Source organism: Salvia splendens, chromosome 4 (assembly GCF_004379255.2).
Source record: "Salvia splendens isolate huo1 chromosome 4, SspV2, whole genome shotgun sequence".
In the NCBI taxonomy this organism is placed as follows: domain Eukaryota; kingdom Viridiplantae; phylum Streptophyta; class Magnoliopsida; order Lamiales; family Lamiaceae; genus Salvia; species Salvia splendens.
Window position 1 is genome coordinate 12,479,766 of NC_056035.1, and position 14,811 is coordinate 12,494,576.

The 14,811-nt window shown below is 36.3% G+C and overlaps 1 protein-coding gene across 1 annotated transcript; it reads left to right on the forward strand.

Annotated features, from left to right (window-relative positions):
- The first annotated feature begins 503 nt into the window (after positions 1-503).
- Positions 504-1,169, forward strand: LOC121800670. The gene is made up of 2 exons (XM_042200191.1): positions 504-606; positions 718-1,169. Exons 1-2 carry the CDS (start codon positions 504-506, stop codon positions 1,167-1,169), a joined length of 555 nt encoding a protein of 184 aa, XP_042056125.1.
- Positions 1,170-14,811: the final 13,642 nt, after the last annotated feature.

Sequence of the window (14,811 nt, forward strand, 5' to 3'; positions counted from 1 at the left end):
TGCTAATCTTCGTATGGACGTGAATACCTTCGGTAGACTTTGTCAAATTCTGTCACAAAGGGGTGGGCTGATAACTGGGAAGTCCCTACCCGTTGAGGAACAAGTAGCAATATTCCTCGGGGTTCTGGCACACCACAACAAAAATCGGGTAGTCAAATTCAGGTTTAGGCGATCAAGTGCAACTGTGTCATATTACATGCAAAAGGTACTTTGTGCCATTTTGAGCTTACATGATGAGCTGCTAAAGAAACCCACACCAGTAACAGCCGACTGCACAGATAACAGATGGAGGTGGTTCGAGGTAATGGAAATTATTAGTGTATTAATCTTCTCTATTTTGAAATCTAAGTCTTTGTTTTAATCAACTACTTGTTTCTCAGGGTTGCCTTGGTGCATTGGACGGGACACATATCGATGTGTTGGTCAGTAATGAGGACAAACCAAGATATCGGACGCGAAAAGGGCATATTGCTACAAATACCCTAGCTGTTTGTGACCGCCAAATGCAATTTGTGTATTTGTTACCGGGATGGGAAGGTTCAGCAGGCGACTCACGTGTTCTCAAAGACGCTGTTTCAGCAGAGAAAGGCTTCAAGGTCCTTCAAGGTCATGATTATATTCTTTTATTGAGCCATTCTCCACAAACATTTGCTCTACACTCACGTTTATTATTTTTAGGAGGTATTTAACAAACATTGTTGGTTTGGATGTTGGCAGGTTGTTATTACTTGTGTGATAATGGGTATGCTAATAGCAATGGTTTTCTGACGCCGTATAGGGGTGTCCGGTATCATCTCAAGGAATGGGGACCGGGCACAGATACTCCTCAAAACCCCAAGGAATTATTTAACATGCGACACACTAAGGCTCGTAACATAATTGAGCGTGCTTTTGCTGTCTTGAAAATGCGGTGGGGTATTCTTCGAAGTGCATCATACTACCCGATCCGCACTCAAATTTGGCTGATAATGGCATGCTTTTTACTGCACAACTTCATTCGTGGGGAAATGAGAACTGACCCAATTGAGGTCGAACTAGACGGTCAGCCCACGGCGCCAACCACTGAAGAAGAACATGTTGCACGGGAATATATTTACTATGTTGAGCCATCGCCTGAATGGACTCAGATGCGGGATGCCATAGCAATGAATATGTGGAATAACCGATAGAGAGTGTTGTTTGTTTTTGAATGTATTCTGCATGTTTGTGATCCACTATGTTAAACGTACCGAATTTGAAATTCTGACTGACTCTGTATTTTCTGATATGTATAGTGATTGAACTCGTGACACTACTCTGTGTTTGTTTATGCATTATTATTACTTATTAGTCAACCCATTTTTCAGCATCATGTATCATGCCGGTGAAACCCCTGAATGCTGCTGCGGGGAGGGTAAGATGGAGCTACTGAAAGCGGGGAAGAACGCAATAATGCTGGGAGGTGGTACTTAAAATGCCCCGCCAATGGGAAGCATCCGATGTCTTTCAAGTGGTATGATGAATACCTCTCTGAAAATGTGTGGCATAACAGCCAGGAAACAAGAAATGAAGGCCGAGATATTCGTCCGGCTACATTCAGGGACCACTCCAACTCGAATGGGACATGTGCGCATTGTTGTGCATCAAACTCAACCACCGAAATGAAGATTAATTTGTTGCTAGGTCTGCTAGGACTGATGTTGGTCGCCTTGTGTATCTTGATCGGGAAGTTGTTGTAATATGATATTCAACTGTTTGTTGTGGCTGAATTATTGGCTCCCTTTTGCGAACATAGAACAATTATGTAATTGAGTCTGTATGAATTACAATGTGTGTTACTTTTGTATATCATAAAATGATAGTTTAAGGGGATAAAATGATGGTTTTTGGATGATAAAATGATACTTTTGCATCATAAAATGATAGTTTGAGGGGATAAAATGATACTTATGTTTAATAATGATAGTTTTAGATTTTTTGGATGATACAATGATACTTTTGCATCATAAAATGATAGTTTGAGGGGATAAAATGATAGTTTTTGGATGATAAAATGATACTTTTGCATCATACAATGATAGTTTGAGGGGATAAAATGATAGTTTCAAATGATAAAATGATACTTTTGTTTTAAAATGATAGTTTTAGATTTTTTGAATGATAAAATGATACTTTTGCATCATAAAATGATAGTTTGAGGGGATAAAATGATAGTTTTTGGATGATAAAATGATACTTTTGTTTTAAAATGATAGTTTTAGATTTTTTGGATGATAAAATGATACTTTTGCATCATAAAATGATAGTTTGAGGGGATAAAATGATAGTTTTTGGATGATAAAATGATACTTTTGTTTTAATACATAAAATGATAGTTTTTGGATTATAAAATGATACTTTTGTTCTAAAATGATACTTTTATTAAACAAAAATGTCATTTTATACACCAAAAATACCTATAATTTTATCGGCTGAAAGTATAATTCTACCCGACAAAACTATCATTCTATCGGCTGAAAGTATCATTCTAACCGGCAAAACTATCATTTTAACAGTTTAATCACGTTAAAGTATCATTTTATCAGCTTATATGCAATTTCTTCAGCTAAACTATCATTTTTATAAGCTAACTGTCATTTTATCCGCTTAGATTATCATTTTATCAGGTAAAAGTATCATTTTATTAAACAAAAATGTCATTTTATACACCAAAAATACCTATCATTCTATTCTACCCGGCAAAACTATCATTCTATCAGCTGAAAGTATCATTCTACCCGGCAAAACTATCATTTTATCAGTTTTATGTCATTTTGTCACGTTAAAGTATCATTTTATCAGCTTATATGCAGTTTTATATGCAATTTTATCAGGTAAAATGATAATCTAAGCGGATAAAATGACAGTTAGCTTATAAAAATGATAGTTTAGCTGAAGAAATTGCATATAAGCTGATAAAATGATACTTTAACGTGACAAAATGACATAAAACTGTTAAAATGATAGTTTTGCCAGATAGAATGATACTTTCAGCCGATAGAATGATAAGTATTTTTGGTGTATAAAATGACATTTTTGTTTAATAAAATGATACTTTTACCTGATAAAATGATAATCTAAGCGGATAAAATGACAGTTAGCTTATAAAAATGATAGTTTAGCTGGAGAAATTGCATACAAGCTAATAAAATGATACTTTAACGTGACAAAATGACATAAAAATGATAAAATGATAGTTTTGCCGGATAGCATGATATTTTTAGCCGATAGAATGATAGTTTTGCCGGTTAGAATGATACTTTTAGCCGATAGAATGATAGGTATTTTTTGTGTATAAAATGACATTTTTGTCTAATAAAATGATACTTTTACCTTATAAAATGATAATCTAAGCGGATAAAATGACAGTTAGCTTATAAAAATGATAGTTTAGCTGAAGAAATTACATATAATCTGATAAAATGATACTTTAACGTGACAAAATAACATAAAAATGATAAAATGATAGTTTTGCCGGATAGAATGATATTTTTAGCCGATAGAATGATAGTTTTGCCGGTTAGAATGATACTTTTAGCCGATAGAATGATAGGTATTTTTCGTGTATAAAATGACATTTTTATCTAATAAAATGATACTTTTACCTTATAAAATGATAATCTAAGCGGATAAAATGACAGTAACCTTATAAAAATAATAGTTTAGCTGGATAAATTGCATATAAGCTAATAAAATGATACTTTAACGTGACAAAATGACATAAAAATGATAAAATGATAGTTTTGCCGGATAGAATGATACTTTTAGCCGATAGAATGATAGTTTTGCCGGTTAGAATGATACTTTTAGCCGATAGACTGATAGGTATTTTTCGTGTATAAAATGACATTTTTATCTAATAAAATGATACTTTTACCTTATAAAATGATAATCTAAGCGGATAAATGACAGTAACCTTATAAAAATGATAGTTTAGCTGAAGAAATTGCATATAATCTGATAAAATGATACTTTAACGTGACAAAATAACATAAAACTGATAAAATGATAGTTTTGCCCGATAGAATGATACTTTCAGCCGATAGAATGATAGTTTTGACGGGTAGAATGATACTTTCAGCCGATAGAATGATAGGTATTTTTGGTGTATAAAATTACATTTTTTTTAATAAAATGATACTTTTACCTGATAAAATGATAATCTAAGCGGATAAAATGATATTAAGCTTATAAAAATGATAGTTTACCTGGAGAAATTGCATATAAGCTGATAAAATGATACTTTAACGTGACAAAATGACATAAAAATGATAAAATGATAGTTTTGCCCGATAGAATGATACTTTCAGCCGATAGGATGATAGTTTTGCCGGGTAGAATGATACTTTCAGCCGATAGAATGATAGGTATTTTTGGTGTATAAAATGACATTTTTGTTTAATAAAATGATACTTTTTTCTCCGAGAATGTTTTATTTTGACTCTTTGACTTTGAAATGTTTTATTTTTTTTTTTTACAAAAATTGCTTATTTATGGTGGACTAGGCTAGTAGTGGTATGGTGAGAGTTATTTACTCTGCAGGCTGCACTGTGTGAATCATCACAAAAATTTGACTTGGTGTGACAACAAATGCAGAGTTTGGTTGTGGAGGTCTTGTAATCACATTAATGTCCAGTTGGAAAAGCTAAGCGGGGTAAGTAGAAAGCTTTCACAATATTTATTCACCAACCTCACACCACTCTATAATACCAGCTCCATTGTATACAATAATCACCTAAGCAAAAATCCTCACTCAACTACTCCGAGATGGATCTAAACTTACCGGGGCCAGCTGCGTTTTTGTACAAGGGAAAGTGGTCAGCCGAATGCGACACCACGCTGGTGAACTGCCTCGTCAAGCTCAAGTCAGAAACACAGTGGACTCTCAAACACTTCCCAAGTTGGTTTGTACTCACAGCCCAACGACAAATCAAGCAGTTTGAGGGTGTGTTCTTCTCTGAGTCTGAGCTTCATCAGCGTGTGGACCTCCTACACACCCGGTACAAGACCTTCAAGGCTATTGTAAATGAGAAAGGTGCGCACTGGGACCAGAAGAATAAGTACGTCCGTGCTTCGAATGATTTATGGCATATGATGATAAAGGTATGATTCTTTACAATGAAACTTGCAATGTAATGACAGGTCTCAGTACCTATGGTTATGTTTAATCCAGCTGATAAATTTTGTGCTCCCATATAACAGAAAAACAAGTTCGCTGGAGCATACTACTACCAGGATGAACCTATCTACCCCTCGCTTGTGTGTTTATTCGGGATGGACGACATCAAGGTGGAGGGGGAAGTGGAGGTCATTGAAATATCAGATAACACCATCAAAATCATCTCTGATGACACTTTGGCCATTGATATGGATGCCAACGACGAAGAGGTGAACTCTCCAGCCGTGTTCCGAAGGCCAAATGTGAAGCGCAAACTCTTCAATGAAGAGGAGATGCCTACCAATATGGAGTCTTCAACGGATTCTGCGGCATACTTCATTGATCTTGTGAATGCAGGCCAGTTGCCGACTCGTGTTGGAATGAGTCAAGCCACCCCCAAACCGACCACGTTTGGGGATCCCGACGTTGGTCCGTCAACCAAGTCCCCGCATATTAGTTCTTGCGCCTCCAACTCCCCTATTGGTTGGTGGCCCCAGAATCGCATTTGAAGACGCTGTAGTGTGTTGAAGGACATGCAATTCCAGAAATACTGATATCCATAGTAAGTTAGGGTCATATTTTGAAGTTCCATGTTGTTGACTCAAGTAATTGCTGTTTTTGAGTGTTGCTTCCTTCAGCTAGTTAAGATTGTAGGTGTGTGATCTAATGGCAATAGCTATGGAAGTATGCCAAACTTATTTCTCAAAGGTGTTGTACAAAACTTTGAAAGCACATTTGAGATTGATGTAAATTACTGCCATATGAACTCAACTAATCATCATGAATTGTGGCTGATGAAGCCACTTTGTTAATCATTTTGAACTACATCAACAACAACTAGTCCTACATATTGAACTATATGAAAAAGACATATAAGCTATACTTAAAATGCTTCATATTAATAGTACACACGACATTCTCATCAACAAAAAGATCACAATACCATGGACATGCAACCAATGGAACTAAGTACAAAACAGAGAGGCTATTTATATGCAGCCCATTTCGTCCAATTGGTGCAACAAATCTAATGAAGTACTTTAGCATCCACATATGGAAATGTTTACAATTCATTGCACCCTACAAACCTATTTAGATAATCTAATTACCATAAGTAACATCCATTGTAAGAGTAGGAGGGAAATGGGAGACTAATTCTCCTCGATCAGCATGAGCAGATACCCAAGTCGCGCCGACTAGGGCATACCGTTGAACACCTCAAGACGTTGTGGCTTGTCTCCTAAGATGTTGCAAAGCACGTACCTCTGAGCCAGGTTGAGACCTTCGACAGTGCATAATTTGTCAAACACGTCCTCTCTTGCTTTCATGCAGTCAAACTCATAACCGATCCTTTTCGAAATCATCTCCAATCTTGCATTAGTTTCCGCATGTAGGTGGCCGAGGTACTCCATCAAAGGGGCATCGCCCATATCTCGTTTGCGCTTCACGCTAGTGGTTTTGACAGAGGACATCTCCTTATCACTTTGCCTAGAAGCGGTGTCATTAACATCGGGTGTCTGCTCAAGCGGTGGAGATGTGTCAAACTCTATATCATCAAGTGAGGGGTGGTAGTCGTTATCGTACACCTGGCTCCCACCGGCCATTTGGGCGCGCACACGCTTGGCTGCCTTATCAAGTGTTTCAGCTCCCAGCCTGGATGCTCTATCCTTGCCGAAGATACACTTCCATGTCTCCCAATATGGCCAAGACTTGGTTCGCATAAATTTTGCGTCTGTGTCAGCCTACAAGGATTAGGCAAAACTTGTATAGAATGATTAATAACTAAATAAATCAATTTTAACCCAATGAAGACGACAAGAGTAATATCCGAATATTTACCGCAACGATCTGCTCCCACTGTTCGTCGGTGCAATGAATCTTATAATCACCATCTGCATTGAACCCAATTCCAGTGTGCCCTAGGATCGCTCTTAGGATTCCGTAGCTTTTTTTCCATGCCGAAATCTTAGATGTTATATGAGGGGTTCCCTTCAAGTCAGTATTGGGGAACTCGGCACGAAGGCTGTCCTCGATTTTGGTTAGATACCCTGATCGAAATCCGTTATCGGATTTCCATCCATCAGCAACCAAACCCAGCAATGTTGTTGCCAAAATCTCTTCCTCTCTTGCAACCCACATTCTCCGAGTGCGCTCACCCTTGCGGAACTTCCGATGAGGTGTCTGTCCTACACCTGAATGAATCAAAAACTATCAAACCATAAATTTTTAATGTACGACCATTCATAACTCAACACCACAGTGGAGGAATAACAAATACCTTCGCTTGCAGTTGCCCTAGCTTGCATATTAGAAGGACGATTCGACTCAAATATCCCACCCTACAACCGAACAATATACGGAGAATTGAGTCCTGAGTTATCTAAGCAAAAAAGGGGACTAAAGCTTCGGCCACAGCTTGCATTTCGCACATAACAAACTCAAATTAGGTAAACAGAATAAATGCATTACATCAAACACATCATATACATTACATCATAAACAACAAATTAGATGGGTCTAGTCCCTTTAGCTACAACTGATATTATTCCAGTCTCAACGACAGATATTCACTTGAACGAAACAATGCCAAATGATCTGAAAATGCACAAATTGATAGTGCGGAGACGCGTAAATTGCATACCTGCATGTCGATTGAACCTTAGATTGGGTGCTGTGAGTGTGGACGAAATGGAAGACTCCTGCTTCAGTTTATGTAGGCTCCAAAAAAATTAAAACCATTCAAATTGCCGCCCTCTTTTCTTCACGCCGCGAAAAAAATGGTTTGAGGGGCATTTCTGTCTTTCAGCATATTACTCTAAATTAATGCACACCCATTTCTAAAACATTGAACGGTGGGAGGGGTGTGTCATTTAGTGGCTGCAAGTGGGCCCAACCATCTCAATTCTAATCCATACCCATATCTTGAGAACCCACATCTACAGCACTGAACAGGCCCTCAACTGCAGAGATTCTGTAGTGTGTGTGAGAGAGAATAGGTATGATAAAACTGCATTGTATATTCAATTCATGACTACCTGCTTTTGGTTACAACAGTTTACACGCTTTATATACATCCATTTATCTCCTACTTAACAACTCAGCTGGTTGTTAACTTCTGCTAACTGCTTTTGGTTACAACCGACTTCATCTTCAGAGAGATAATCCCCTTTGATGTCTTCTCTCCTTCAGTGCCTTCTTAATCCACGAACCAAATATTCCTCCCCAAATAAACCTTGATCTCAAGGTTTTAAATTAGATAGATTATATCCATAAGATGTTGAAAAAATTCAGACTTGACAACATGAGAAAAGCATCAACACCAATGCCCATATACTTCAAGCTGTGCAGTGACCAGAAGGCCAAAACTGAGGAGGAAAGGAAAGAAATGGAGTTAATTCCCTACTCTAACATTATTGGGAGCCTGATGTATCTCACGTATGCACAAGACCAGATATAGCTCATGCTATCAGTACAACAAGTCGATATATGGCAGGATATGGGATGCAGCACTGGAATGCTTTAAAGTGGACTCTAAGATACCTTGGAGGAGCAGATAAACTAGCCATACTGTTCTCTGGTGGAGGAGAGATGGAAGGAGAGCCATTAATAGGTTATTGTGACTCTGATTATGCTGCAAACATTGATACAAGAAAGTCACAGACAGGTTATGTCTTTACTCTTTTTTATTTGCCATATGTTGGAAGTCGAGCTTACAAAGTGTGGTGGCACTAAGCACCACTGAAGCTGAGTATATGTCCCTCACTTCAGCAGTAAAGGAAAGTAAATGGCTGCTGGGCCTTGTAGCAGAATTCGGTGTTGAACAGAAGGGAGTGACAGTATACTGTGACAACAGTGGAGCTTTGTGTCTTGCTAAGCACCAAATGTTTCATGAACGTAGCAAACACATTGATGTGAGGCTACACTTCATTAGGGACGAGGTGGAAAGTGGCAGGGTGAGAGTGCTCAAGATTGACACTGCTCATAACCCTGCTGACATGCTAACAAAGCCACTGAATAAAGAAAAATTTGAGTATTGTTGCAGGTTGATAAGTTTGCATCAAATGAAGTTCTAAACATTGATTTGAACTTTGAAGCCAAGGTGGGGATTGTTGCGAGGATTGGCTATCACAAGCAATGAGGGTGCATGGAATCTTTGGAGGAATGCACAACACTCAATCAAGGCATTCAAGATTTGAAAAGCGGTTGGAGCTAACGACTACTAACCGTTTGAGTTCTTGGTTGTTTGTAGAAGTTTCAACCGTTTCTTGAGTGATTTCTTGTTCACTCATTCTTGTTAGTTGATAGTATACGCAGTAGTGAAGATACACAGTTTGTATGACTTCAAGTTTGTGATAACTCAATAAGATTTTTGCGAAAGTTCCTCACAAAATACTCTCCAAATATTTCTCTCTTATTCTCAATTCAAACTTAGCTCTTAAAGCCGTGTTGTTCGATCAAGTGTTTTCTACAAAGACATCTTCAGCGCCATCGGGTGTATCCCCAAGGCCAAGGCCATGATGCCACCAGCGAGGTGTACACGATCGCCCACTGATAGACGTGATTGGGTGGTTCACCATCCAGCTAATCGGGTTCTTCTTCATGACGGTGTTCATGTTCGCCCTCGCTATCCCCTACGACCATTGGACTCAGCTTGAGCACAGGATAGGGTTTGTGGTGATGTACTCGCTTACTTTCTTCTTCACCAACTTTGGGTCTAATGCCACCACCTTTGTAGTCCCAGCCGAGATCTTTCCAGCCAGGTTCCGATCTACCTGCCATGGGATCTCGGCTGCAGCCGGGAATTTGGGGCGATCATTGGGGCGTTTGGGTTTCAATTGTTAGAACAGAACCAAGACCCCAAGAAGGTTGATCCTGGCTATCGTCCGGTGAAAATTGGTTGATTTGTTTTGGGCGTAGTCAATTTTTGTGGGATGTTGTTTACTTTCTTGGGGCCCGAGGCCAAAGGCAGATCTTTGGAGGATATAAGCGGGGAAAATGAGGAATAATTATGTGGATTGATTTCATACCCATAAATTTAATTGAATGAGTTTTTGCCCTTTTTTTCTGGTAGGAAATTTAGTTCTTTGAACTAGGTTAGTGATGAGTGAGTGATGCTAAACGATTATGTGTCTCTGCCGGAATGATGAGTATTTATGTTTGTTGAATCAATTTTTTGATTTGGAATAATGGAGAAACCATGTATATAGTTGTCATGAATGGGACTATACAAATTCAAGATTTTAATTGCTCGTATCCTTTGTGCATTTGGGATATGAATACAATGTCGCACGGTTTTGATTACATGGAGCTCCATTTCAGTGTCAGCAACACTCTTTTGGGAGTAGCATGCAACAACATCGATCTTTGAACAATTGTCGGAAAACCTGATCAGCGTATGTTATTATTTTAATTTTTTTAAAAATCAATTTCTCACACGTACACGTACACGCACACTATAACTAATTTGGCTTGCGCGTGCTACTACTGAGATAATGACTGATTCAAATCATAAGTGGAATGCTAGATCGATTGATATAGACAGGACAAATAAGTAACAAGTTTTTCATAACAAACCCAACATAGAATGGAATCATAGCGGAGCAGAAATAGATAAATGAGTAAAACTAACCCAGAAATCAAGAAAATATTGCTCTTTCGGCACGTGACAAAATCAAAAGGGAATACTAATAATTGATTTGTTAATTACATACACAATTTAGAAGCTCACACGGTAGATTTTTTTTATATAGATATGTTATTTGTGTCCATAGATTTCTCATTTACAATTTTCATAGAAGATTGAATGTAATTTTCTTGTGTCTCTAGAAGATTGAATGAGATTCGATAATAATCACTTGTGTTTTTGTGCTGATTATTCTGAGAAATTTGATGACTGTTGATCGCGATTAGATGAAATATACTATGCTAGCGTATACAAGTTCAAAAACTAACAAATCACAGCAAAACTTTAATTTGTCTTGCCATCCATACGCGTGAAATAGAAAAGTAAATACTCATATGTGTCGTTGTCATTGTCAACGCATGATGCATTTTTTATCAAATGTGTGAGCGACTGAGACATGTATAGTCTTGGTCTGGTCTTGGTTTGAGGGAGGTTTAATGGGATGCAAACTATATCTCACATGAGAGAATATGAGTAAGAGTTGCAAGCATACATATGAGCTATCATCTCAGTTAGTATAAACTTTTTGGAGACTACTCCAAAACCAAAAACCGTGAGAATTTTGCTTAAATCGGACAATATCATATTAATGCATCCAATAGAAAATTATCGAAATTTAATATTGAAAAACTTAAACTAATAAATATTACCCCATACTATTTAATTAATAACTTAATAAGCAATCATAAAGACTTTTTCTTGATTCAAATAGTGAATGCCAATGCATTTACATATAAAGCCTTTTATTTTAATAATATATAAATAACTTATTTTAAATTACGGAGTCCTCGTAGAGTTTTTAATACACCCTCCGTATTAAAAAAATAGATTTGAAATGGCACGAGTTTTAATGCACAATTGGTAGAGTAAGTGAGAAAAATTGGTAAAATAAGAGAGATGAAAAGAAAAATGAGTAAAATAAGACAGAGGACTAGAAAAAATAGTGAAAGTAGAATTAGTAGATTGTCGGGTTCATGTCCTAAAATAGAAAGATTCAAAAAAATTTATTTTTAAGGAGCGGCCCAAAATGGAAATAGTTGTTATTTTAAGAGCATCCGCAATGGGCGAATGATAGGCCGTCCGATGCCTCGGGCGCGCCATCGTCCGCCCACTGTGGGTGCGCGGACGATGCTCAATGCATCGTCCGCGCCCTATAGATCGTCCGCGGACGATAGGGCATCGTCCGCCCATTGTGGGCGACGCGAACGATGGCACGGACGCTGCAACGCGTTTTCGCTTTTTTTCTTTGAATTTTTGTCTATTTAAACCTCGTTTGTCATTCTATTTTTCATACGAACATTTCTCTCATCTCTCACATTCCATACGAATATTTCGATAATCTCTCACAAACAAAAATGAACCACGACGACGACTGGAGTACCTCGAAGGGCGTTAGTTTGGGCCCGTAATCGTCGTCGTTGAGAATGTGTATTTTTTTAATTCGTATTGTAATGTATTAATTTTAAATGAAATGGAGGGTTTTTTTCCAATTTTTGTAGTTATTTAAATATTCAAATAAAAAAATGCTTAGGACGACTTTTAGGGTGCCCCACTGCAGGTGGAATGGTAGGATGATAAAATGCTGACGCGGCAGTGCATAGGGCGGGCTTTAGAGCGTCCCTTAGGGCGCTCCATTGTAAATACTCTAAAAAACGGAGGGAGTATCAATTAAGCTCCTATCTAATCCATTTAAAATAAAACTTATTTACATAAATATTTTTAAAAGAACTCTGAAATAAGTACTACTCCCGAATTTCCTCGAAGCCTGAACAAACCCATGCACAAGTTGCGTTAGATGACATATTTTCAAATATTCGAAGTTGACATGATTGAATTACGCCTATTTTATTGACCTGTGTGATTGCTCAATATTCTAAAAAGCTTGAGTAGCAAGCTCAGAGTTGGCTGGCTAGTGTCTAGTCTTTTATCAATTCCATAAATCGTTGAATCAAATTGGGTGTTCATCATTTGATTTTTCCTTTATATATATCCATATATAGCTACACATTGATTTTCTACTTATTTACTGTCTTAACTAAATTGAATTAAAACATTTGAAAATGGAGATTAAAAAATTGTGTTAAAAAATAGGAAAGAGAAATAAAGTAGGATATATAGATTTACAAACTTTTCAAAATAACACGGATGTACTGAAAATAAGCAATAGCGTTTACAGTTTTTTTATTTGTATCAATTCACAAGTCGATAGTGAAACCTCAAAATAGTATACTTTTCATTTGATTAATAGTATATAATAAGTGTTAAAAAACCTATTATGTAATTGATTAATGGTTCAAAACACTCTAGATATCTATTGTATTAAAAAATAAACCATGCAGCTCATAAAATTATGCGGTGAATTCATCGTTTCTATGAATAAATTGGTGGGTCAAACCGTCAAAGTTCTAATCTTATAAATACAGAAAAACTCATCAACACATCAAACATGGAGTATAATATTTCATCGGAACCTATTTTATATGAAAAATTTTATTTGTATTTATTTACTTAACCATATATATATTGGATTATATTAAGATGACAATCATTTTTAAAATGACATTATACCAGCAACGAGACCCCTTAAATTTAGGAGCAGATTTAATGTTAGTCTGCCATTGTTTGTCTATTTATCATAGATTGCTTGAGTATTTTTTATTTTGTATCATATATTGCTTGGAACCATATGACGGGTTTCTTGCATATGTATCGCAGATTGCTTCCCTACGTAACACAAACTGTTTCCTATGCATAACATATTGTTTATATTTATGTATCGCAAATTACTTGTCTTGGTTGTCATTTTAACTATGATATCACCATAGTGCACCCCTATATACATATTCACACATACTGAAACCTTTTTTACTCTTTTGCTTTTATAATAACTAGTATCACACTCGTGCTATGCACGGCCCATTTTATTTATATTAAATTATGAAATACTTTTATGAAATAAGAAACATTATATGGTTCTAAAATTATAAATGTGGAGTATTTAATAATATAAATATATACAATAATACATTTTACAAAAGTAATTAATTCTATTAAAACAAAGTTGTAATACACAATTTATGATAGTATATAATGATTTTTTTAGGACTTCTGATAGTATATAATGATTGTATTTATAAATGTGCACGTATAAATCTACTAGCACTAATTTCACTAAACCCTAAAAATCCAAACCTTGAAACCTAAATCCTAAACCCTTAACTTTAAAATATACTCATCTCAATTATCCAAGCCCCTTGGCCTAGCGGTAAAGGGATGTTCAATTTTACTTTGTTGATCACTTATTCTAGTTTGGGGGTTTTGGATCTATATTCGATATCGTACACTGGGTCGGCCTACTTGATAATCCTTACTGATAGTAGAGGTTTTTTTACCTGAATCTAAGTTGTAAATTTGTTTATATGCTCATATCAAGAAAGTGTTTTACAATAGGGCTATGTGAACGGTAAAAAAAAATGTTTGCTTGCATTCATCCAAGCATCTATTCACCCAATGGTATTATTTATTGGAGCCGAAGTAGTGTTTTGTTGAAACTATACTTGTATTCTATCTAATCAAATAATTGTGTTTCACAAGTGCAAGGAATGTAATAGAAGGAATGAAATACATATACGGAGGCTCAAAGAATGAAATGTAAAGCTCTCCAAAATGTAACTTTAAAAGATCGTCTTTAATATTACAAAAAAAAAAGATATTAAGATCTCTTTGCAAAAGCATTTCATCTTCTCTTCTAAAATCGTTTCACTACTCTCCATAGTTACGTGAACCCAAAAAATCTTTTCACCTTCGAAAACCTTTTCATTTCTACTTCCCCATATTATTACAATAATAAAAAAACTTAATATTATAGAGGTTTTGTAGTACTACTATTTAACTTCAAAGTTTAAATAGGTAATCAATTTATCTTCAAAATAAATTCGCTTCCACTTCTCCA